General features: G+C 53.1%; 1 protein-coding gene across 5 annotated transcripts in view; it reads right to left on the bottom strand.

Annotated features, from left to right (window-relative positions):
• Positions 1-18,289: 18,289 nt before the first annotated feature.
• Positions 18,290-22,534, bottom strand: part of RASSF2 (Ras association domain family member 2) — a 36,746-nt gene continuing 32,501 nt past the window's right edge. For 4 of the 5 annotated variants that reach the window (XM_029066643.2, XM_029066645.2, XM_029066644.2 and 1 more), the window contains exons 9-11: positions 21,733-21,854; positions 20,920-21,017; positions 19,301-20,605 (exon numbers count right to left, since the gene is read on the bottom strand). In XM_029066643.2, coding sequence (XP_028922476.1) covers positions 20,536-20,605; positions 20,920-21,017; positions 21,733-21,854 — 290 coding nt within the window. In that variant the 3' untranslated portion in view covers positions 19,301-20,535. Of the gene's footprint in view, positions 19,276-19,300; positions 20,606-20,919; positions 21,018-21,732; positions 21,855-22,534 lie in introns of those variants that run through there. The other variant, XR_005660045.1, reaches the window with a different exon arrangement.

Below are 22,534 nucleotides of genomic sequence, written 5' to 3'. Positions count from 1 at the left end.
TTTTACTGCATCGAGCTTTCCGAACGCTTAGTACAGTGACCGGCCCACAGTAAGCGCTCAATAAATACCATCGAATGGATGAATGAGTGAATACTCCACACCCAACAGGTGCTCAGGAAATGCTGGTGATATTGTAAATTTGTCCCAATTTTCTCCTTGTCCTTTACCCTTTAAAGAATAATAAGGTTGGTATCTGCTAAGCGCTTACTCTGTGCAAAGCACTGTTCTAAGCCCTGGGGGGGATCCAAGGTGATCAGGTTGTCCCCCGTGGGGCTCCCAGTCTTCATCCCCATTTTCCAGATGAGGGAACTGAGGCGCAGAGGAAGTGAAGTGACTTGCCCACAGTCACACCTGGCGAGCGGCGGGGCCGGGATTCGAACCCATGACCTCTGACTCCCAAGCCCGGGCTCTTTCCGCCGAGCCTCGCGGCTTCTCAAGAATGAATGCCTGCTATCAACTGTTGGGCCACGCTCAAGCCTAGTGGCGGGAGCCCGGACTTGGGAGTCAGAGGTCGTGGGTTCTAATCCCCCCTCCGCCACCTGTCGGCTGTGCGACCTTGGGTCAGTCCCTTCACCTCTCTGTGCCTCAGTGACCTCATCTGGAAAATGGGGATGAAGACTGGGAGCCCCACGGGGGACCACCTCCTTATCACCTTGCATCTACCTCGGCGCTGAGAACAGTGCTTGGCACACAGTAGGCGCTTCACAAATACCTTAATAATAATAATAATAATAATAATAATTTGCTGTCTCCCCACTAGCCGGTCATTCTTCACGACTTCAGAAACGTGAGGTCTCGCCTGGCAACATCCCAACTCTCCGTTCCAGGCCCTCAGAGCATTGGGATCTCCTTGAGGGCGGGAATAGTGCTTACCCACTCTCGTACTCTCGCAACCGCTTAGTACAGTGCTCTGCCCACACAATTTGTCCCAATTTTCTCTTACTCTCCCAACCGCTTAGTACAGTGCTCTGCCCACACTAGACTGTAAAACTCTTTGAGCACCAGGACCGTGTCTGTGAAATCTATTGCACTGCTCTCTCCCAAGCGTTGAGTACAGTGCTCTGCACACGATGGACTGTAAACTCTGAGGACCGGAACTCTGTCTACTAAGTTCCCAAGTGTTTAGTACAGAGCTCTGCACACAGTGGGCTGAAAACTCTTTGAAGACCGGGAATGCGTCTTCTACGTTCCCCAGCGTTTAGTACAGTGTTCTGCACACGAAGGACTGTAAACTCTTTGAGGACCAGCACTGGGTCTACTAAGTTCCCAAGCGTTTAGTACAGAGCTCTGCACACAGGGGACTGTAAACGTTTCGAGGACCCGGACTGCATCTATGAACTCTATCGTATTGTTGTTTCCCAAGCGTTTAGTACAGTGCTCTACACCCAGTAGACTGTAACTTTGGAAGACCGGGACTGTGTCTACTAAGTTCTCTCCCAAGCGTTTAATACAGTGCTCTGCACACAGTGGACTATAAATTCTTTGAGGACAGAGCCTGTGCCCGAGAAATCTATTCTTTTGTTCTCTCCCAAACGTTTAGTACAGTGCTCTGCACACAATAGATGGTAAACTCTTAAAGGACCGGAACTCTATGAATTCTACGCTAGCGGTCTCTCCCAAGCGTTTAGTACAGTGCTCTGCACATCATGGACTATAAACTCTTTGAGAGCAGGGCTGTGTCGAAGTAATCTATTGTTTTGTTCTCTCCTAAACGTTTAGTACGGTGCTCTACACATAATGGACTATAAACTCTTTGAGGGCCAGGGCTGTGCCGGAGAAATCTATTGTTTTGTTCTCTCCCAAACGTTTAGTACAGTGCTCTCCACATAATGGACTATAAACTCTTTGAGGGCCGGGGTTGTGTCGGAGAAATCTATTGTTTCGTTCTCTCCCAAACGCTTAGTACAGTGCTCTATGCACAGTAGATGGTAAACTCTTAGAAGACCGGAACTCCATGAATTTTACGCTGTTGTTCTCTCCCAAACGTTTAGTACAGTGCTCTGCACACAGTAGATGGTAAACTCTTGGAGGGCAGGGGCCACGTCTACGAACTCAGCAGCACGGCTTAGTGGATCGTGTCAGAAGGACCTGGGTTCTAATCCTGGCTCCGCCACGTGTCTGCCGTGTGACCTCGATACGTCACTTCACTTCTCTGTGCCTCAGTTCCCTCCTCTGTAAAATGGGGATGAAGACTGTGAGCCCCATCTGGGACAGGGATTGTGTCCAACCCCATTAGCTTGTATCTGCCACAGCGTTTAGAACAGTGCTTGGCACACAGTAAGCGCTTAACGAATACCATAATTTATTCCCCCCTTCTAGACTGTGAGCCCGTTGTGGGCAGGGATTGTCTCTATTTGTTGCTGAATTGTACTTCCCAAGCGTTTAGTACAGTGTTCTGCACACAGTAAGTGCTCAATAAATACAACTGAATGAATGAATGAACTCTATTGTACCCTTCTCTCCCAAATGTTTAGTACAGTGCTCTGCACATAGTAAGTGCTCAATAAATACGGTTGAATGAATGAATTAACTCCATTGTAATAATAATAATAATAATGTTGGTATTTGTTAAGCGCTTACTATATGCAGAGCACTGTTCTAAGCGCTGGGGTAGATAAAGGGTGATCAGGTTGTCCCACGTGAGACTCACAGAATTAATAATAATAATAATGTTGGTATTTGTTAAGCACTTACTATGTGCAGAGCACTGTTCTAAGCGCTGGGGGAGACACAAGGCAATCAGGTTGTCCCACGTGGGGCTCACAGTCTTCATCCCCATTTTCCAGATGAGGTCACTGAGGCACAGAGAAGTGAAGTGACTCGCCCCCAGTCACACAGCTGACGAGTGGCAGAGCTGGGATTCGAACCCACGACCTCTGACTCCCAAGCCCCTTCTCTTTCCACTGAGCCACGCTGCTCAGTTCTCTCCCAAGCGTTTAGTACAGTGCTCTGCACATAGTAAGTGCTTAATAAATACAATTGAATGAATGAATTCTATTGTACAGTTCTCTCCCAAGCGTTTAGTACAGTGCTCCGCACACAGTAAATGGTAAACTCTTGGAGGACGGGGGCCACGCCTACAAGCCCTATCGTGCTGTTCTCTCCCAAGCGTTTAGTACAGTGCTCTGCACCCAGTAGGTGCTCAATAAATACGATTGACTGACTGACTTGTGCGTGGAAGGCGCTTATCAGCAACCCCCTGCCCACAAGGATTCACTGTTGTTATGGTTTCTGACATTTTGTAGACACTTACTTTGTGCAAGGCGCTGTGTTCAGGGCTGGGAGAAGGTGCAAGGCTATTGGATCAGTCCTTCTCCTGGCCCACAGGGAGTTCCCACTCCGGAAGGGGAAGGGGGCGAGTTGGGGGAGGGGGGAGAGAAAGAGGAAAGGGAAGAGAAAACGGAAGGGGGGGGAAGGGGAAGAGGAAGGGGAAAAGAAAGGGATGGGAGAGGAGGAAGGGAAAAGGGAAGTGAAAGGGGAAGGGTTGGAAGGGGGAAAGGGTGGGTGGGAGACGGGAAGAGATAAAGGAAGAGAAAGGGAGAGGGGAAAGGAAAAGGGACGAGAAAGGGGAAAAGATGGAAGAGAGGAAGGGGAAAGGAAGGGGGAAAGGGAAGGGAAAGGGAAGAGAATGGGGAAGGGGGGGAAGGGGGAGGGGAAAGGGTGGGAGAGGGGAAAGGAAAGGGAAGAGAAAGGGGGAGAGGAAGAGAAAAGGGAAGAGAAAGGGGAAGGGATAGGAGAGGGGAAAGAGGAAGGGGTGGCTGGGAGAAGGGAAAGGAAAGGGGAAGAGAAAGGGAGAGGGCAAGGGAAAGGGGAAGAGAAAGGGGAAGGGGTAGCAGAGGGGAAGGGGAAGGGGTGGGAGGGGGGAAGAGAAAGGGGAAAGGGGGGAAGAGAAAGGGGAAGAGGTGGGGGGGGGAGAAAGGAGAAGAGATGGAAGGGGGGAAGGGAAAGGGAAGAGAAAGGGGAAGGGGAAAGGGTGGAAGGAGGGAAAAGGGAAGAGAAAGGGGAAAGGGTGGGACGGGGAAGGGAAAAGGGAAGAGAAAAGGAAAGGGGTGGGAGAGGGGGAAGAGGACGGGGTGGGGAAGGGGTAGGAAGGGAAAGTGGAGGGGTGGGGGAAGAGGAAGGAGAGAAGGGGAGGGGGAGATGCGGGTCAGACACACTGGAAAGCTGCAGACGGATCAGACGGCCCGGCCAAGATGGTGAGTAGGGAATGTTTCTTTTTATTACTACACTGTCCTCTCCCAAGCGCTCAGTCCAGTGCCCAGCACACAGTAAGCATCAATAAATGATGGTGATGGTATTTGTTAAGCGCTTACTATGTGCCAAGCACTGTGCTAAGCACTGGGATAGATACACACGACCTCTGACTCCCAAACCCGGGCTCTTTCCACAGAGCCACGCTGCTCCCACAAATACAACTGATTGACTGAAGGGGAGAGGAAGGGATGGACAGGGCGCCGGCGCCCCAGAACGTAGTAAGCGCTTAGCAAATACCATCATCATTCATTCATTCATTCAATAGTATATATTGAGCGCTTACTATGTGGAGAGCACTGGACTAGACGCTTGGAATGTACAATTCGGCAACAGACAGAGACAATCCCTACCCCATGGCGGGCTCACAGTCTTCCACACGGGAAGCAGCGTGGCTCAGTGGAAAGAGCCTGGGCTTCGGAGTCAGAAGTCATGAGTTCGACTCCCGACTCTGCCACTTGTCAGCCTGTGTGACTGTGGGAGAGTCACTTCACTTCTCTGTGCCTCAGTTACCTCATCTGGAAAATGGGGATTACCTGTGAGCCTCACGTGGGACAACCAGATTCCCCTGTATCTACCCCAGCGCTTAGAACAGTGCTCTGCACATAGTAAGCGCTTAATAAATACGAACATTATCATTATTAATCGGGGGAGATAGACAGCAGAACAAACAGAATGAAACAAAAACAAGACAACATTATCACGATAAATAGAATCAAGGGGATGTGCACCTCATTAACAAAATAAATAGGGTAATAAAACAATATATACAAGTGAGCTGAGTGCTGAGGGGAGGGGAAAGGAGGGGGGAGGAGCAGAGGGAAAGGGGGGGGGAAAGGGGGCTTAGCTGAGGGAAGGTGAAGGGAAGGGAAAAGGGGCAACAGAGGGAAAAGGGGAAGCTCAGTGTGGGAAGGCCTCTCGGAGGAGGTGAGCTCTAAGTAGGGCTTTGAAGAGGGGGAGAGAGTGAGTTTGGCGGAGGTGAGGAGGGAGGGTATTTTGGGACAGCGGGAGGACGTGGGCCGGGGGTCGACGGCGGGACAGGCGAGAACGGGGGACGGTGAGGAGGTGGGCGGCGGAGGAGCGGAGCGTGCGGGGTGGGAAGGGGAAAGAGAGAAGGGAGGTGAGGTAGGAAGAGGTCAGGGGATGGAGAGTCTTGAAGCCCAGAGTGAGAAGTTTTTGTTTCGTGCGGAGGTTGATAGGCAACCACTGGAGGTTTATTAACGCAGGGAGTGACGTGCATCATCATCATCAACCCCACTTCAGTTAGAGAGGAAGAGTCGTCGGAGAGGAACGGGGCATCGTGGAAGACTCCAGGGTCGAGGCAAGCTGGCGCTTTCTCACAGAACACAGCCCGCCCCCCGAAATAGCGGGGTCCTCCCGCCCCCCTCTGACTTCCCAAAACTCATCCAGGGGGCAGAGGTCACAGGCCGGGAGGCCGCCCGCCTCTGCCATAATGAATTATACACTCCAAGGGCTTAGTACAGTGCTCTGCACATAGTAAACGCTCAATAAATAGTATTGAATCAATAATGACCCGCTTCATGGTGGGCCTTCGTCTGGAGAGGCGGTTGTCCCAAATACTTGGGCCTAGAAACCCGCTCGCCACACTCGAGGCTTCAGGGTCAAGGCTGGCAGGCCCAGCTGGGCAGTCAGTCAATCAATCGCCTTTATTGAGCGCTTTACAGTGTGCGGAGTACTGGACCGAGCGATTGGAAGAGTAAGACAGAACGATATAATGGAAAGGCTCCTGGCCCACAACGAGCTGACAGTCTAGAGGGGGAGACAGATGTGAAAAGAAAGAAAGAGAGAGAGAGAGAGAGAGAAAGAGAGAGAGAGAGACAGGAAGGAAGGAAGGAAGGAAGGAAGGAAGGAAGGAAGGAAGGAAGGAAGGAAGGAAGGAAGGAAGGAAGGAAGGAAGGAAGGAAGGAAGGAAGGAAGGAAGGAAGGAAGGGAGAGAGAGAGAGAAAAAAGAAAGAAAGAGAGAGAGAGAGAAAGAGAGAGAGAGAGAGAGAAAGAGAGAGAGAGAGAGAGAGAGAGAGAGAGAGAGAGAAAGAGAGAGAGAGAGAAAGAGAGAGAGAGAGAGAGAAGAAAGAAAGAAAGAGAAAGAAAGAAAAGAAAGAAAGAAAGAAAAAGAAAGAGAGAGAGAGAGAGAGAGAGAGAGAAAGAAAGAAAGAAAGAAAGAAAGAAAGAAAGAAAGAAAGAAAGAAAGAAAGAAAGAAAGAAAGAAAGAAGAAAGAAAGAAAGAAAGAAAGGAGGGATATGGGCACAAATGAGTGTGGAGCTGGGAGGGCGGGATGAAGAAAGGGAGCGAGTCAGGGCGGCGCAGAAGGGAGTGGGAGAAGAGAAAAGGTGGGCGCAATCAGGGAAGCCTTCTAGGAAGAGATGGGCTTTCAGTAAGGTTTCAAATGAGGGCCGGTGGCGGGGAGAAGGCCCTGAGACCAGGCAGGGACCCGTGAGCTTTCATTTCTCACTAACTTCATAAAACCTGCATGGCTTAGTGGGTGGAGCTCAGGCCTGGGAGTCAGAAGGACCTGGGTTTTAATCCCAATTCAGCCACTTTTTTGGTGGGGGGCTATTCGTTAAGCGCTTATTATGTGCCACTACTATGTGCTTACTATCTGTTACCGATTTGTATATTCCAAGCGCTTAGTACAGTGCTCGGCACATACTAAGCGCTCAATAAATACTATTGAATGAATGAATGTGCCAGGCACTGTACTGAGCACCAGGGTAGATACAGGCTAATCGGGTTGGACGAGGTCCCCATCCCACATGGGCCTCACAGTCTCAATCCCCATTTTTCTGAGGTCCAGAGAAGTGAAGTGACTTACCCAAAGTCATTCAGAGGACAAGTGGCAGAGACGGGATTAGAAATCGGGTCCTTCTGACTTCCAGGCCCCAGCTCTAGCCACTAGGTCTGGCACAGTGCCTGGCATATAATAAGTGCTTAAAAATATCAGAATAATTAATAATCCTAATCCTCCTCGACCTCTCAGCTGCCTATGACACTGTCGACCATCCCCTTCTCCTCCACACCTTATCTCACCTTGACTTGGCGGACTCCGTCCTCTCCCGCTTCTCCTCTTACCTCTCTGGCCGCTCATTCTCAGTCTCCTTCGGGGGCTCCTCCTCCCCCCTCCCATCCACTCACTGTAGGAGTCCCTCGAGGGTCAGTTCTCGGCCCTGTTATGTTCTCCACCCACACTCACTCCCTCGGCGAACTCGTTGGTTCCCACGGCTTCGACTATCATCTCTACGCCGATGACACCCGATGGCTTCCGTCCGCTCCACTCTACCGAGACTGCTCTCTCTAAGGTCACCCACGACCTCCTTCTTGCCAAATCCAACGGCTCCTCCTCTATCCTAATCCTCCTTGACCTCTCAGCCGCCTTTGACACTGTCGACCATCCCCTTCTCCTCCACACCTTATCTCAGCTTGGTTTCCCGGACTCCGTCCTCACCCGTTTCTCCGTTTATCTCTCTGGCCGGTCGTTCTCGGTCTCCTTCGCGGGCTCCTCCTCCCCCTCCCATCCTCTAACCGTCGGGGTTCCTCAAGGGTCACTTCTCGGCCCTCTTCCGTTCTCCAGCTACACTCACTCCCTCGGCGAACTCATCCGCTCTCACGGCTTCGACCCTCATCTCTACGCGGATGACACACAGATCTACATCTCCACCCCTGTCCTCTCCCCTTCCCTTCGGGCTCGCATCTCCTCCCGCCTCCAAGATGTCTCTACCTGAATGTCTGCCCGCCACCTAAAACTCAACATGAGCAAGACCGAGCTCCTCATCTTCCCTCCCGAGCCCTGTCCTCTCCCTGACTTCCCTATCACCGTGGACGGTACGACCGTCCTTCCCGTCTCTCGGGCCCGCGATCTCGGGGTCATCTTTGACCCGTCTCTCTCGTTCACCCCGCACATCCTATCCGTCACCGAGACCTGCCGGTCTCACCTTTATAATATCGCCGAGATCCACCCTTTCCTCTCCACCCAGACGGCTCTCTTACTGCTACGGGCTCTCGTAATATCCCGGCTGGACTATCGTGTCAGCCTCCTCTCGGATCTCCCTTCCTCCTCTCTCTCTCCCCGCTCCGGTCTATTCTTCATTCCACCGCCCGGATCATCCTTCTGGAGAAATGCTCTGGGCCTGTCACTTCCCTCCTCAGAAATCTCCAGGGGTTGCCTATCAACCTTCTCGTGAAGCAAAAACTCCTCACTCTTGGCTTCAAAGCCGGTCCATCCCCCGGCCCCCTCCGGCCTCCCCTCCCTCCTCTCCTCCTCCTCCATCCTGGGCCGCACACCGCGCTCCTCCGCCGCCGCTGGCCTCCTCCCCGGGCCTCCGGCTCGCCCGGCCCGCCCTCCACCCCCAGCCCATGTGCCTCCTCTGCTCTGGACGCCCTCCCTCCTCAAATCCGCCAAACTCACTCTCTTCCCCTCTTCAAAGCCCTACTGAAAGCTCCCCTCCTCCAGGAGGCCTTCCCACACTGAACCCTCCTTTCCCTCTGCCCCTCCTCCCGTCCCCATCGCCCCGACTCTCTCCCTCTGCTCTACCCCCCTCCCCGCCCCACAGCACTTGTCTATATTTGTGTGTATTTATTATTCAATTAATTTTATTAATGACATATATATATCTGTATCTCCCCCAGCGCTTAGAACAGTGCTCTGCACATAGTAAGCGCTTAACAAATACGAAATTATTATCATCTATAATTCTGTTTATTTACATTGATGCAATCGATGCCCATCCACTTGCTTTGTTTTGTTTTGTTGTCTGTCTCCCCCTTTCCAGACCGCGAGCTCATTGTTGGGTAGCGATTGTTGGCGAATTGTACTTTCCAAGCGCTTAGGACAGTGCTCTGCACACAGTAAGAGCTAAATAAATATGATTGAATGAATGAATGGCTGCATCCATAAACTCCTCATGGGCAGGGAAAGTGTCTGCTAATTCTGTTGTAGTGTCCTCTCTCAAGCGCTTAATACAGTGCTCTGCACATCGTAAGCACTCACTAACTACCACTGATTGATCAACTTGTATCTAAGAGAAGCAGCGTGGCTCAGTCGAAAGAGCCCGGGCTTGGGAGTCAGAGGTCATGGGTTCGAATCCCGGCTCTGCCACTTGTCAGCTGTGTGAGACTGTGGGTGAGTCACTTCATTTCTCTGGGCCTCAGTTCCCTCATCTGTAAAATGGGGATGAAGATTGTGAGCCCCACATGGGACAGCCTGATGACCCCGTATCTCCCCCAGCGCTTAGAACAGTGCTCTGCACATAGTAAGCGCTTAACAAATACCAACATTATTATTTATTACCCCAGCACTTAGTACAGCGCTCTCTTTGTATTTGAGAAGCAGTATGGCCTAATGGATAGAACACTGCCCTGGGCGTCAGACGGTCACAGGTTCTAATCCTGGCTCTGTCACTTGTCTGCTGTGTGACCTTGGGCAAGTCACTTCATTTCTTTGTGCCTCAGTTCCCTCATCTGTAAATTGGGGATTGAGACTGTGAGCCCCACTTGGGACGGGGACTGAGCCCAACCTGATGACCTTGTATCTACTCCAGCGCTTAGAACAGTGCCTGGCACACAGTAAGCGCTTAGCAAATACAGTAATTATTATCAAGCACTTACTCGATTGCTCTGAACAAAGTAAGCGCAAAATAAATACTATTGAATGAATGGGCCTCAGTCCCCTCATCTGGAAAATGCGGATTGAGACTGTGAGCCCCACATGGGACAGCGACTGTATCCAACCTGATTTGCTTGCGTCCACCCCAGCGCTTAGGACAGTGCGTGGCACACAGTAAGCGCTTAACAAATACTATAACAATTATTATTATTTATACATAGTAAACGTTGAAAACATACCATTTTAAAAAAAAGAAATCACGGACAATCCAATTAGACAACCGTGGTCAAATTAAGATGGGTTCAAAAATCAATGTTTTAAATAATAGTTTGATGAGGTTTTTTTTTTAGGTTGTCCCCTAATTATTTAAAAAGGCAGAAGAAATTAAGTTAAATAAAAGCCAGTTTTTGTACGATGGAGGTGGGACTGCCAGCAGAGGGCACTCTAAGAATAAGAAATGGACTTTTGGTGGGGAGCTTTTTGTTTTGGGGAGGGAGAAATGATAATAATAATAATAATAATAATAGTGTTTGCTGAGCGCTTACTATGTGCCAAGCACTGTTCTATACGCTGGAGCAGATACAGGGTCCTCAGGTTGGACACAGTCCCTGTCCCTCATGGGACTCAAGGTCTTAATGAAGAAGCAGGGTGGCTCAGTGGAAAGAGCTCGGGCTTGGGAGTCAGAGGTCATGGGTTCTAATCCCGGCTCCGCCCCTTGTCAGCTGTGTGACCCTGGGCAAGTCACTTCACTTCTCTGGGCCTCAGTTCCCTCATCTGTAAAATGGGGATGTAGACTGTGAGTCTCACGTGGGATGGCCTCAGTTCCCTCATCTGTAAAATGGGGATGTAGACTGTGAGTCTCACATGGGGCAACCTCATGACCCTGTATCTCCCCCGGTCCTTAGAACAGTGCTCTGCACACAGTAAGCGCTTAACACATATCAACATTATTATTATTATTATTATTATTAATCCCCATTTTATTCATTCATTCAATCATATTTACTGAGCTCTTCCTGTGTGCAGAGCACTGTCCTAAGCGCTTGGAAAGTACAATCTGGCAACGGAGAGAGACAATCCCTGCCCGATGATGGGTTCTCGGTCTAGAAGGGGGAGACCGACAACAAAACAAAACAAGGAGACAGGCATCAATAGCATCAATATAAATAATTAGAATGATAGATCTATACACATCGTTAATTAAGTAAATGGAATAAATATGTACAAATATGCACAAGTGCTGTGGGTCGGGGGAGGGGGTAGAGGAGAGGGAGGGAGTCGGGGCGATGGGGAGGGGAGGAGGAGCGGAGGGAAAGGGAGGGCTCAGTGTGGGAAGGCCTCCTGGAGGAGGTGAGCTCTCAGTAGGGCTTTGAAGAGGGGAAGAGAGTTAGTTTGGTGGATGTGAGGAGGGAGGGCGTTCCGGGACAGCGGGAGGACGTGGGCCGGGGGCGGACGGCGCGCCGGGCGAGCCGGAGGCCCGGGGAGGAGGTGAGCGGCGGCGGAGGAGCGCGGTGTGCGGCCCAGGATGGAGGAGGAGGAGAGAAGGGAGGGGAGGGAGGAGGGGGTCATTATTTTACAGATGTGGTACGGCCCAGGGAAATTAAGTGACTTGCCCAAGATCACACAGCAGACAAGCTGCGGATCCGGGATCAGAACCCACGACCTCTGACTCCCAGGCCGGGCTCAATCCGCTAGGCCGTGCTGCTTCTCTAAGCACTTACCAAGTGCCAGGGAGTGTCTTAAATGCCGGGGTAGGTACAAGCGAATCAGGTTGGACACAGTCCATGTCTCCCCGGGGCTCATATCTTTCATCCCCATTTTATGCAGGGGAAACTGAGGCACGGAGAAGTGACATGATCACACCCAAGATCACGCAGCAAGCAAGAGCATTTATATAATAGTATTAATGATGATATATGTTAAGCGCTTACTCCGTGCCAATCACTGTTCTAAGCGCTGGGGTAGATACAAGGTCATCAGGTTGGACACAGTCCCCGTCTACATGAGGCTCACTGTCTTAATCCCCATTTTGCAGATGAGGAAACTGAAGCCCAGGGAAGTGACTCATCCAAGGTCACACGGCAGACAAGTGGCAGAGCCGGGTGTTGCCGAATTGTCCATTCCAAGCGCTTAGTCCGGTGGTCTGCACACAGTAAGCGCTCAACAAATACGATCGAAGGAATGAATGGATGAACTCGCGACCTCTGACTCTCGAACCCGTGCTCTTGACAATATGCTTCTTCCCACTAGGCCGTACTGCTTTTTGATTATTATTAATAATAATAATAACTGTACTGTAATAATAACCTCAACTGTAAAATGGGAATTAAGACTAATAATAATTATGGTATTTGTTAAGGGCTTACTATGTGCCGAGCACTGTTCTAAGCGCTGGGGTAGACACAGGGTCATCAGATTGTCCCACGTGGGGCTCACAGTTTTGAATCCCCATTTTTAGAGATGAGCTAACTGAGGCACAGAGAAGTGACTTTCCAAGGTCACACCGCAGACAAGTGGCGGAGCCGGGATTAGAATTCACGACCTCTGACTCCCAAGCCCGGGCCCTTTCTAGAGCCCCATGTGGGACAGGGTCCGTGTCCAACCTGATGACCTTGTATCTACCCTAGCGCTCAGAACAGTGCTTGGCACCTAGTAAGCGCTTAACAATACCATGATTATCATCTCCTCCAAGAAGCCTTCCCTGACTGAGCCCCCCTTTCCCCTTCTCGCACTCCCTTCTACGTCCTCCCCGCACTTGAATTTTCCCCCTTTATTCACCCATCCCTCATCCCACGGCATTTATATCCATATCTGTCATGTATTTAATTCATATTAACGTCTAAACTGTAAGCTCGTTATGGGCAGGGAATATATCTGCTAAATCTGCTATATATTATTCTCCCGAGCGCTTAGTACAATGCTCTGCACATAGTAAGTGCTCAATCAATACCACTGATTGATAGATTAATGCCCATCTCCCCCTCTAGGCTGTAAACTCACTGTGGGAAGGGTTGGAATCGACCAACTCCGTTCATTCAAGGGTATTTATTGAGCGCTTACTGTGTGCAAAGCACTATGCTAAGCACTTGGGAGAGTACAATATAATTGGGAGGCATGAAGTGACTTGTCCGAGGTCACACAGCAGACAAGCGGCAGAGCCGGGTGTTGCCGAATTGTACTCTCCCAAACAGTCCAGTACGAGAAGCGGTGTTGCTCAGTGGAAAGAGCCCGGGCTCGGGAGTCAGAGGTCGTGGGTTCAAATCCCCGCTCAGCCGCTTGTCAGCTGTGTGACTGTGGGTAAGTGACTTCACTTCTCTGTGCCTCAGTTACCTCATCTGTCAAATACGGATGAAGACTGTGAGCCCCATGTGGGACAACCTGATCCCTTGTAATAATAATAACGTTGGTATTTGTTAAGCGCTTACTATGTGCCAAGCACTGTTCTAAGCACTGGGGTAGATACAGGGTTATCAAGTTGTCCCACGTAGGGCTCACCGTCTGCATCCCCATTTTACAGACGAGGTCACTGAGGCCCAGAGACAGTCTGCTTGTATCCTCTCCAGTGCTTAGAACAGTGCTTTGCACGTAGTAAGTGCTTAACAAATGCCATTATCATTATTATTACAGTGCTCTGCAAACAGAAAGCGCTCAATGAATATGATAGACTGACTACTCTGTACCCAATAGGCATTCAATAAGTAGTTGATTGATTGATTACTTGAGAAGGGATCGGCTCCCAGAGGACCTCCGAATTTGAGTAGCAAGGAAGAGGCAGGATTGGTTTGAATCAGACCGTAAACTCCCTCAACAACAATAATAATAATAATGTTGGTATTTGTTAAGCGCTTACTATGTGCAGAGCATTGTTCTAAGCGCTGGGGTAGACACAGGGGAATCAGGTCGTCCCACGTGGGGCTCACGGTCTTAATCCCCATTTTACAGATGAGGGAACTGAGGCCCAGAGAAGTGAAGTGACTTGCCCACAGTCACACAGCTGACAAGGGGCAGAGGTGGGATTCGAACCCATGACCTCTGACTCCAAAGCCCGGGCTCTTCCCACTGAGCCGAGGGGGGATGAAGATGAGGGGGGATGAAGATGAGGTGGAATGATGATGAGGGGGGATGAAGATGAGGGGGAGATGAAGATGAGGGGGGATGAAGATGAGGGGGAGATGAAGATGAGGGGGAGATGAAGATGAGGGGGAGATGAAGATGAGGGGGAGATGAAGATGAGGGGGAGATGAAGATGAGGGGGAGATGAAGATGAGGGGGGATGAAGATGAGGGGGGATGAAGATGAGGGGGGATGAAGATGAGGGGGGATGAAGATGAGGGGGGATGAAGATGAGGGGGGGATGAAGATGAGGGGGGATGAAGATGAGGGGGGATGAAGATGAGGGGGAGATGAAGATGGGGGGGATGACGATGGGAGGGATGAAGATGAGGTGGAATGAAGATGAGGGGGAATGAAGATGAAGGGGGATGAAGATGAGGGGGAGATGATGATGAGGGGGGATGAAGAAGAGGGGGTTTGTAGAAGAGAAGCAGCATGGCCTAGCGTCTTGGGGGGCTCCAGCACCAACCGAGACCCACCACCCCGTCGCCGCCTCCAGCTCCGGGAGCCCGAGGAACACCGGGGGCCGGGGCCTCCCCGGCCCACCCCTGCCGGCACACCCACGCCACCCAGGCCTGGAAACGGAGGACCCTCTCGGGGCTCGGGGAAGGCGGCGCTCAATCATTCATTCGATGGTATTTATTGAGCGCTCACCGGCTGCAGAGCACTGTATTAAACGCTCGGAAAGTACAATTCGGCAACAAAGAGAGACAATCCCTACCCAACAACAGGCTCACAATCGACTAAGTCCAACAGTAAGCGCTCAATAAATACAACCTGCCTGACAAAGCGGCGTTTTAATAATAATAATAATGTTGGTATTTGTTAAGCGCTTACTATGTGCAGAGCACTGTTCTAAGCGCTGGGGTAGACACAGGGTCATCAGGTTGTGATGTGACACAGGTCATCAGGCTCACACTGTTAATCCCCATTTTACAGATGAGGTAACTGAGGCCCAAAGAAGTGAAGTGATTTGCCCACAGTCACCCAGCTGACAAAGGGCAGAGCCGGAATTCGAACCCATGACCTCTGACTGCCAAGCCCGGGCTCTTTTCACTGGGGGGGTCGTTGAGTCCCCATCACAACCCACAGACAATCTCTTGACTGTCCCCTTCCCACCAGGATCCAACCCGATCCATTTCCCGCCAGTCAGTCGGATTTATTGAACACTTACCGCCTGCAGAGCGCTGTACTAAGCGCTTGGGGGAGGACAATACGACAAGAAACAGATGCATCCCCCGCCCCCGACGAGTTTCGGGGCTAGAGTTCCAGTTTTGTCACCCCTGCTCTCCAAGGCCCGGACAGATCCAAGGTCCGTCGTTGGGTAGGGATCGTCTCTGTCCGTTCCAGGCGCTTAGTACGGCGCTCTGCTCAGAGTAAGCGCTCAATAAATACGACTGAATGAATCAAGGGCGGCCGAACCACGAGACTCCGTCTCTCTAAAAAGTGCTTTATTTCAAAAAGAACCTCCGTCATGTGCTTCACAACCGAGCAAAGGGGTGAACCCGATGTTTCAGCGTCCCGCCAAAGTTCGAGCTACCGATTCCAGAGAAACGGCAGCCTACGACGCGGACATCAGGAAGCTCCGAGGCGCGTAAAAAACGGGAGAGGATTCTCCGCGAAGCTGAGGAAGGGGAGGCGTTCTCGTTGGCCTAAGATCCTCGACTGGCCCGACTCGAAAATGGGAGCGGTTTCCGGGCTCGTTCTCGCTCCCGCGGATAATGATGATGGTATTTGTTAAGCGCTTACTATTCTCCCAGCACTAAGATTCCCGAAGGGTCTCGCGACTCCGCTGGGATCTCCGGCCGATCGCGGACTCTTTTCCTTCCGTTTTCTTTTGTTTTATGGCATTTGTTAAGCACTTACCATGCTCCACGTACCGTTCTGGACGCCGGGGAACGTACAAAGTAACCAGGTTGGACACAGTCCGGGTCCCCCGTGGGGCTCACAGCCTTAATCCCCATTTTCCCGACGAGGGAACGGAGACACGGAGAGGTGAAGCGACTTGTCCTAGGTCACGCAGCTGAAAAGCGGCTGAGCAGGGATTAGAACCCAGATCCTTCTGGCTCCCGGGACCGGGCTCTACCCACTAGGCCACGCTGCTTCACACTGGATGTGGTGGTGGTCAAGTCCGTCCTTCTGTCCATCTCTCTTCTCCAAGAAGACTCGATCCGTCCAATCCGTCAACCACTGGAGCGCTTACTGTGTGCAGAGCACTGTTCTAAGCACTTGGGAGAGTGCAATCCAACAGAACGAGCAGAAACATCCCCTCTCGTAATGAATTTACAGTCCAGAGGGATCGATGGTATTTACTGAGCGCTTACCTTGTGCAGAGCACTGTACTAAAAGCTGGGGAGAGTCCACTATAACGGAGCTGGCGGACACATTCTGCTAACTCCTGGTACCATTCAGGGGAAGCTTCTAGAGCGCGTCAAGCCATTTCACTGGCCTCTCCCAAGCGCTTGGGTCCGTCTCTTGTACAAAGGAGGAGCTCGAGAAATTTAAAAAAATGCTACTCGTTAGGCGCTTATGATGTGCCAAACGCTGTTCTAAAGGCTGGGGTAGATACAAGGTAATCGGGTTGTCCCACGTGGGGCTCCCGGTTTTAATCCCCATTTTACAGATGAGGGAACTGAGGCCCAGAGAAGTCAAGTGACTTGCCGAGGCCACCCAGCCGACATGTCCAGAGCCGGGATTAGAACCCAGGTCCTCCTGACTCCCAAGGCCGGGCTCTCGCCACTGAGCCACGCTGCTTCTGGAGACACCCGGAAGTAGACGTCTACTCAGTCGCCAGGGGCCTTCGAACCGTAGTTTGGCCGCCAACAGACACTGGAGTCTGCCAGATTTAATCCGACTTGGCCCTCAACAAAATCTCCCTCCGCTTCCGGAGGCTGGGCATTGCTTCGGCACTGGTTCCTGGCCGGGTGCCGGGAGGAGCTGGGTTCTAATCCCGGCTCCCCACACGTCGGCTTTGTGACCTCTACATCCCAGTCCCCCAGCTCGCCTTGGCCAGGGATTCGCCCTGGCAAGTTCTGATTCCGAGGGGGGGCACACGATCGACAGAGGAGAGAACCCCATTGTTTTCTTTCTTTTTTTATGGTATTCGCTCGCTTACTCTGCGCCAGGCACTGTGCTAAGCACTGGGGTAGATCCAAGCCAATCAGCTTGGACAGCGTCCCTGCCCCGCCTAATAATAACTGTGGTATTAAGTTCTTACTGTGAGCCGGGCACTGTACTAAACGCTGGGGTAGATACAGAGTAATCAGGTCCATGTCCCACGTGGGGGGGTCACAGTCTTCATCCCCATTTTCCAGATGAGATAACCGAGGCCCAGAGAGGTGAAACGACTTGCCCGAGGTCACACAGCGGACAAATGGCAGAGCGGGGATGAGAACCCCGCTCCTTCCGACTCCCAGGCCCGGCTCTACCCGCTACGCCGTGCTGCTTCTCTGTGTATCCACCTGTATCCACCTCTCTCGTATCCACCCCGGCGCTTAGTACAGTGACCGGCACCCAGTTAGACTCCAATCATTCATTATCGTGCTCCTCGGGTTTCTCACCGCCCTGGCTGTGGAAGAAGAGACGATTCCCGAACTCACGCGAAGAGAGAACGGGCTTGCCTTTTGTTCTCCTGTTTTTCATCCCACCCTGGATCTCCAACCGCGTAAACCCCAAAGGAATCGGCTGACGGTTTCAGAGCGGTCAGACTCGTTTGATTTCGGAGGAATGACAGCGACACCCTGGTTGAGGAAGACAGCGTGTCCTGCCAAATCCCCGGCAGAAAAGCGGAGTTCCGACTTCCCGCTGGGAAGATCTGAGGCTCGGAGGCCCAGCCAAGCCGACCGGGAAGGGAGAGGATGGAGTTCTTTGTGCTGAGTCCGTCTTTGCTTGTGCTTTTTGGCGCGGGAGCCCGTTGGAGATATTTCCTTGGAATTATCTCTTTTCTGGCATAATCCGTCAACCAAAGGGACTCCCAGTGTCTCTGTATTTCCGTCGCGGAACTAGTGCAAGTCAGGAAGGAGGAAGAAGTATAAAACGGGAGAGGGTGGCAGACGGTCCTCCCCTAAATGAGAATTCTTCCCAGAGGAAGGGGGGATGACGGGAGGTCAGGGGCAGATTCAGGTGAAAAATGAAAATTCAGCTGGGGACAACGCTGGGGAACGACAAGTCGGGGCGACTGCTTTGTCTCTTCGAGCACGAAGCTGTTGCTCCATCCTTTCTCCGGCCGGGAGGAGCGAGGCCAGGAAGCTTCGGGGGGTGGGGGGTGGGAGGCCGGGAGAGAGGAGGCCGGGAGGAGGGAGGCCGGGAGGAGGGAGGCCGGGAGGAGGGAGGCCGGGAAGCCTCACGGGGGCAGAAGGAGGCCGGGAGGAGGGAGGCCGGGAAGCCTCGAGGGGGGTGGAAGGCCGGGAGGCTGGGAGGTCGGGAGGTCGAAGGCCTTGACCGGGTGGGTAGGAGCTGAGGCGGATGCCCGAATCTGACTGGCACTTGGGTTCCAACCGGTCAACTGGAGGGCAGTGGGAGGGCGGGAAGGTGGGCTGTGGGCAGTGGGCACCGGCCCTACTCCTCCACGGGAGAACACCGCCATTTTCCATTTTGGACCCGGGCAGGGAAAACTCCCAGGCCGAGGCCCGGCTCAGGGACGCAACACACCGCCACACCACCGGGACACGAGCTTGGGGATGGAAGAGCCCTAGATCCTTGTTGCTGGGGTGGTTTGTTGTGAGACACAAACACACACAAACCCTCCTTCGCTCACATACACAGACCCTACCCCCCACCCCCACACACAGCTTCATTCACACAAAGACCCACAAAGACTCACACACATACATACATCCACACAGACCCTCACACAGACCTTCAAACGCACACAGACGCACACACCCACAAAATCACACACACAGACCCTCACTCAAACAGACCCTCCCAAACCGAGACCCTCTCACACACAGACACACATTCCCACAGAACTTCTTCTACACATTCAATCACAACCTCTCACTCTCTCTCTCACACACACATAAACCCACAGAGATTCACACACACACAGACCCTCACCCACACAGACCCACACACATGGACCCTCACTCACACAAACACTCCCACCGACTTTCTTCCACCCACTCACACACGACCTCTCATTCTCACCCGCACAGACCCACACCAACTCACACAGACCCTCACTCACATAGACCTTCACACAGACCCACAGGCCCACACACTCACACAGACACACCCTCCCACCGACCTTCCACCCACTCACACAGACCCTCTCATTCTTACACACAGACACCTTCACTCACACACAGACCCACACAGACTCACACAGACCCTCTCATTCTTACACACAGACACCTTCCTCACACACAGACCCACACAGACACACATTCCCACAGACCTTCTTCCATCTACTCACAAAGACCCTCTCCCAAACTGAGACCCTCTCACTCACACAGACACACACTCCCACAGACCTTCTTCCATCTACTCACACACAACCTCTCATTCTCACACACACAGACCCACACAAACTCACGCACACACACAGACCCTCATTCACACAGACCTTTACCCAGCCCCACACACATAGACCCTCACTCACCCAGACACACACTCCCCCCGACCTTCTTCCACCCACTCACACAGACCCTCTGATTCTCACAGGCACCTTCACTCACACACAGACCCACACAGACCCACACAGAACCACAGACCCACACACAGTAGGCCCTCACTCACACAGACACACACTCACACAGACCTTCTTCCATCTACTCACACACAACCTCTCATTCTCACAAACACACACACACGCAAACTCACACACAGACTCTCACTCACACAGACACACCCTCCCACTGACCTTCTTCCACCCACTCACAGAGACCCTCTCATTCTCTCTCACACACCCACACACACACACACACAGAGACCCTCACTCACACAGACTTTTGCACAGCCCCACAGACCCACACACACAGACCCTCACTCACCCAGACACACCCTCCCACCGACCTTCTTCCACCCACTCACACAGACCCTCTCATTCTCACACACCCACACACCCCTTCGCTCTCACACAGACCCACACAGACTCACACACAGACCCCCACTCACGCAGACCTTCCTCCACACCCACAGACCTTCTCCGACCCCGTCACACAGACCCTCTCACTTTCACACAGACACACACCCACACACCCAAAGACGCTCCCCCAAACCTTCTCCCACACACTCACCCAGACCCCCCTCGCTCTATCACTGTCACACACCCCCTCACACGGACCCTCACGTCCTCACACTCCCCCCCAGACACACATATACGCCCAAAGAAGAGCCACCCCCTCGGCATCCCCTGGGGGAGCGGGAGGCGGAGGCCGTGGGGGGGTCCGAGCTTCCCGGGACGAGGACGAGGTGGTCTCGGGGCGAGGGGGACGGTTGGCCTCCGCTCCAGGGCTCCTCTCCAGTGCTCCGTCGTGTCAACCGAGGTCCCGGCTGGGCTCCGGGCCGCCCTGGGTCCGACGGCGGGGGGATTAGGGGAGGCAGGGGAGGCTCAGATGGCGGGCGGGCTCTCGGCTATCTCCTCCAGCCTCCTCTCGATCCTCAGCCGGAGGCCGGTGTACCTGCGGGCCCGAGGAGCCGGGGGTCTGCGGGGTGTCCCCCCGGGGGACCCCCACCCGCTCGCCCTTCCTCGCCGCCCGGACCGGCCACGTGCCGACCCGGAGGGCCGAGGGTCGCCCCGGGCCCGGGCGCCACCGGCCTCGGCGGGACGCGCCCCTCGGCCGGGCGGACGAGCTGCACCGCTGGGCCTCGGCCCCCTCGGGACGGGCATCGCGCCCTCCCGGCTTGGCAGAGAGCCTGAGGTGGCCCGGCGGGCCCGGCCCGATCTGCCGCCTAAAGGGACTCGCCCCCTCGCCCGGCCCGCCGGGTGACTCACTTGTGCTTGAGTTTGGTCACTTCGCGGTCCTCCTCCTCTTTCAGCTTCTGAATGAAGCTCTTGAGGACCGGCATTTCGAATTTTATGTACTGAGCGACCTGTGGGGTCGACGGGGAGGGGGAGGACAGGGAAAAGGAAACAAGTTGGACTGGAAACCGGACCGTTAGCTCCTTGTGCCTCTAAGCGCTTAACAGAACAGTGCTTGGCACACAGTAAGTGCTTAACAAACACCATCAGCATCAAATACCACAATCATTATCATTATTACAAAATACAGAGCTCCCCCAATGCTCAGTACAGTGCTCTGCACACATTAGACTGTCAACTCTTTGAGGGCAGGGATTGTGTCTATTAATTGGACTCTCCCAAGCGCTCAGCACAGTGCTCTGCACTCAGTAGACTGTATGTTCCTTGAGGGTAAGGCTTGTGTCTATTTACTCTACTATACTCCTCCAAGCACTCAGTACAGTGCCCTGCACGGAGTAGACTTGTAAGGTCCTTGAAGGCAAGGATTGTGTTTTTAGTCTTGTAGTCTCCCCAGCGCTCAGTACAGTGCTCTGCACACAGTGTAGACTGTAAGCTCCTTGAGGGCGGGGATTGTGTCTATTTCCTGCCCCCAGGGCTCCCTGGAGGCAGAGCATCGTACGGGGTTCCCGGAAGAGCACGAGGGGCAGCGCGGCTCAGCGGACGGGGCCCGGGCCTGGGGGTCAGGAGGGTTTGGGTTCTAATCCCGCCTCCGCCACATGTCTGCCGGGTGACCCCGTGTGACCTCCTCGCCCCCGGGTCCCGGTCCGGCCGAGTCCGCGCGCTCACATCATAGGTGACTTCCTCCACCTGGTCCCTGTCCATGAGGAAGAGGCGGGAGACGCGCTCGCAGGGGCCCTGCAGGATCCGGGCCATGAGCGGGTAATCCGTCCCGCGCAGCTTCTGCTTCTCTGCAACACACGACCCCCGACGCCCTCGTCACACAGACGGACCCACAGACGGGCCGAGACACAGAGGGGACGGGGGACACACAGAGACACACAGAGAGACAGAGACGGCCAGAGAGAGAGAGGGGACAGACAGGCAGAGAGGCAGAAAGACAGAGACACGGAGACAGAGATGGGACGGAGAAAGAGAGGCAGAGAGAGAACGGCACAGAGGGAGACGGAGAGAGGGGACGGAAAGACAGAAAGACACAGAGACAGAAAGAGATGGGACAGAGACCGAGAGACACAGAGAGAGAAGAGGGAGGGGACAGAGAGAGAGACAGAGAGACATGGGATGGGACAGGGACAAAGAGAGAAAGACAGACGCAGAGACAGAAAGAGATGGGACAGAGACTGAGAGACACAGAGAGGGAGGGGAGAGAGAGATGGGATGGGACAAAGAAGCAAAGACAGAAAGACACAGAGACAGAAAGAGATGGGACAGAGACTGAGAGACACAGAGAATCAGAGAGAGATGGGATGGGACAGAGACAAAGAGGCAAAGACAGAAAGACATAGAGACAGAAAGAGATGGGACAGAGACCGAGAGACACAGAGAGAGAGGGGGAGGGGACAGAGAGACAGAGAGAGATGGGATGGGACAGAAACAAAGAAGGAAAGACAGACACAGAGACAGAAAGAGA

This window comes from Ornithorhynchus anatinus, chromosome 5 (genome assembly GCF_004115215.2).
Source record: "Ornithorhynchus anatinus isolate Pmale09 chromosome 5, mOrnAna1.pri.v4, whole genome shotgun sequence".
Classification (NCBI taxonomy): Eukaryota; Metazoa; Chordata; class Mammalia; order Monotremata; family Ornithorhynchidae; genus Ornithorhynchus; species Ornithorhynchus anatinus.
This window is presented reverse-complemented; position numbering and strand designations above follow the sequence as displayed.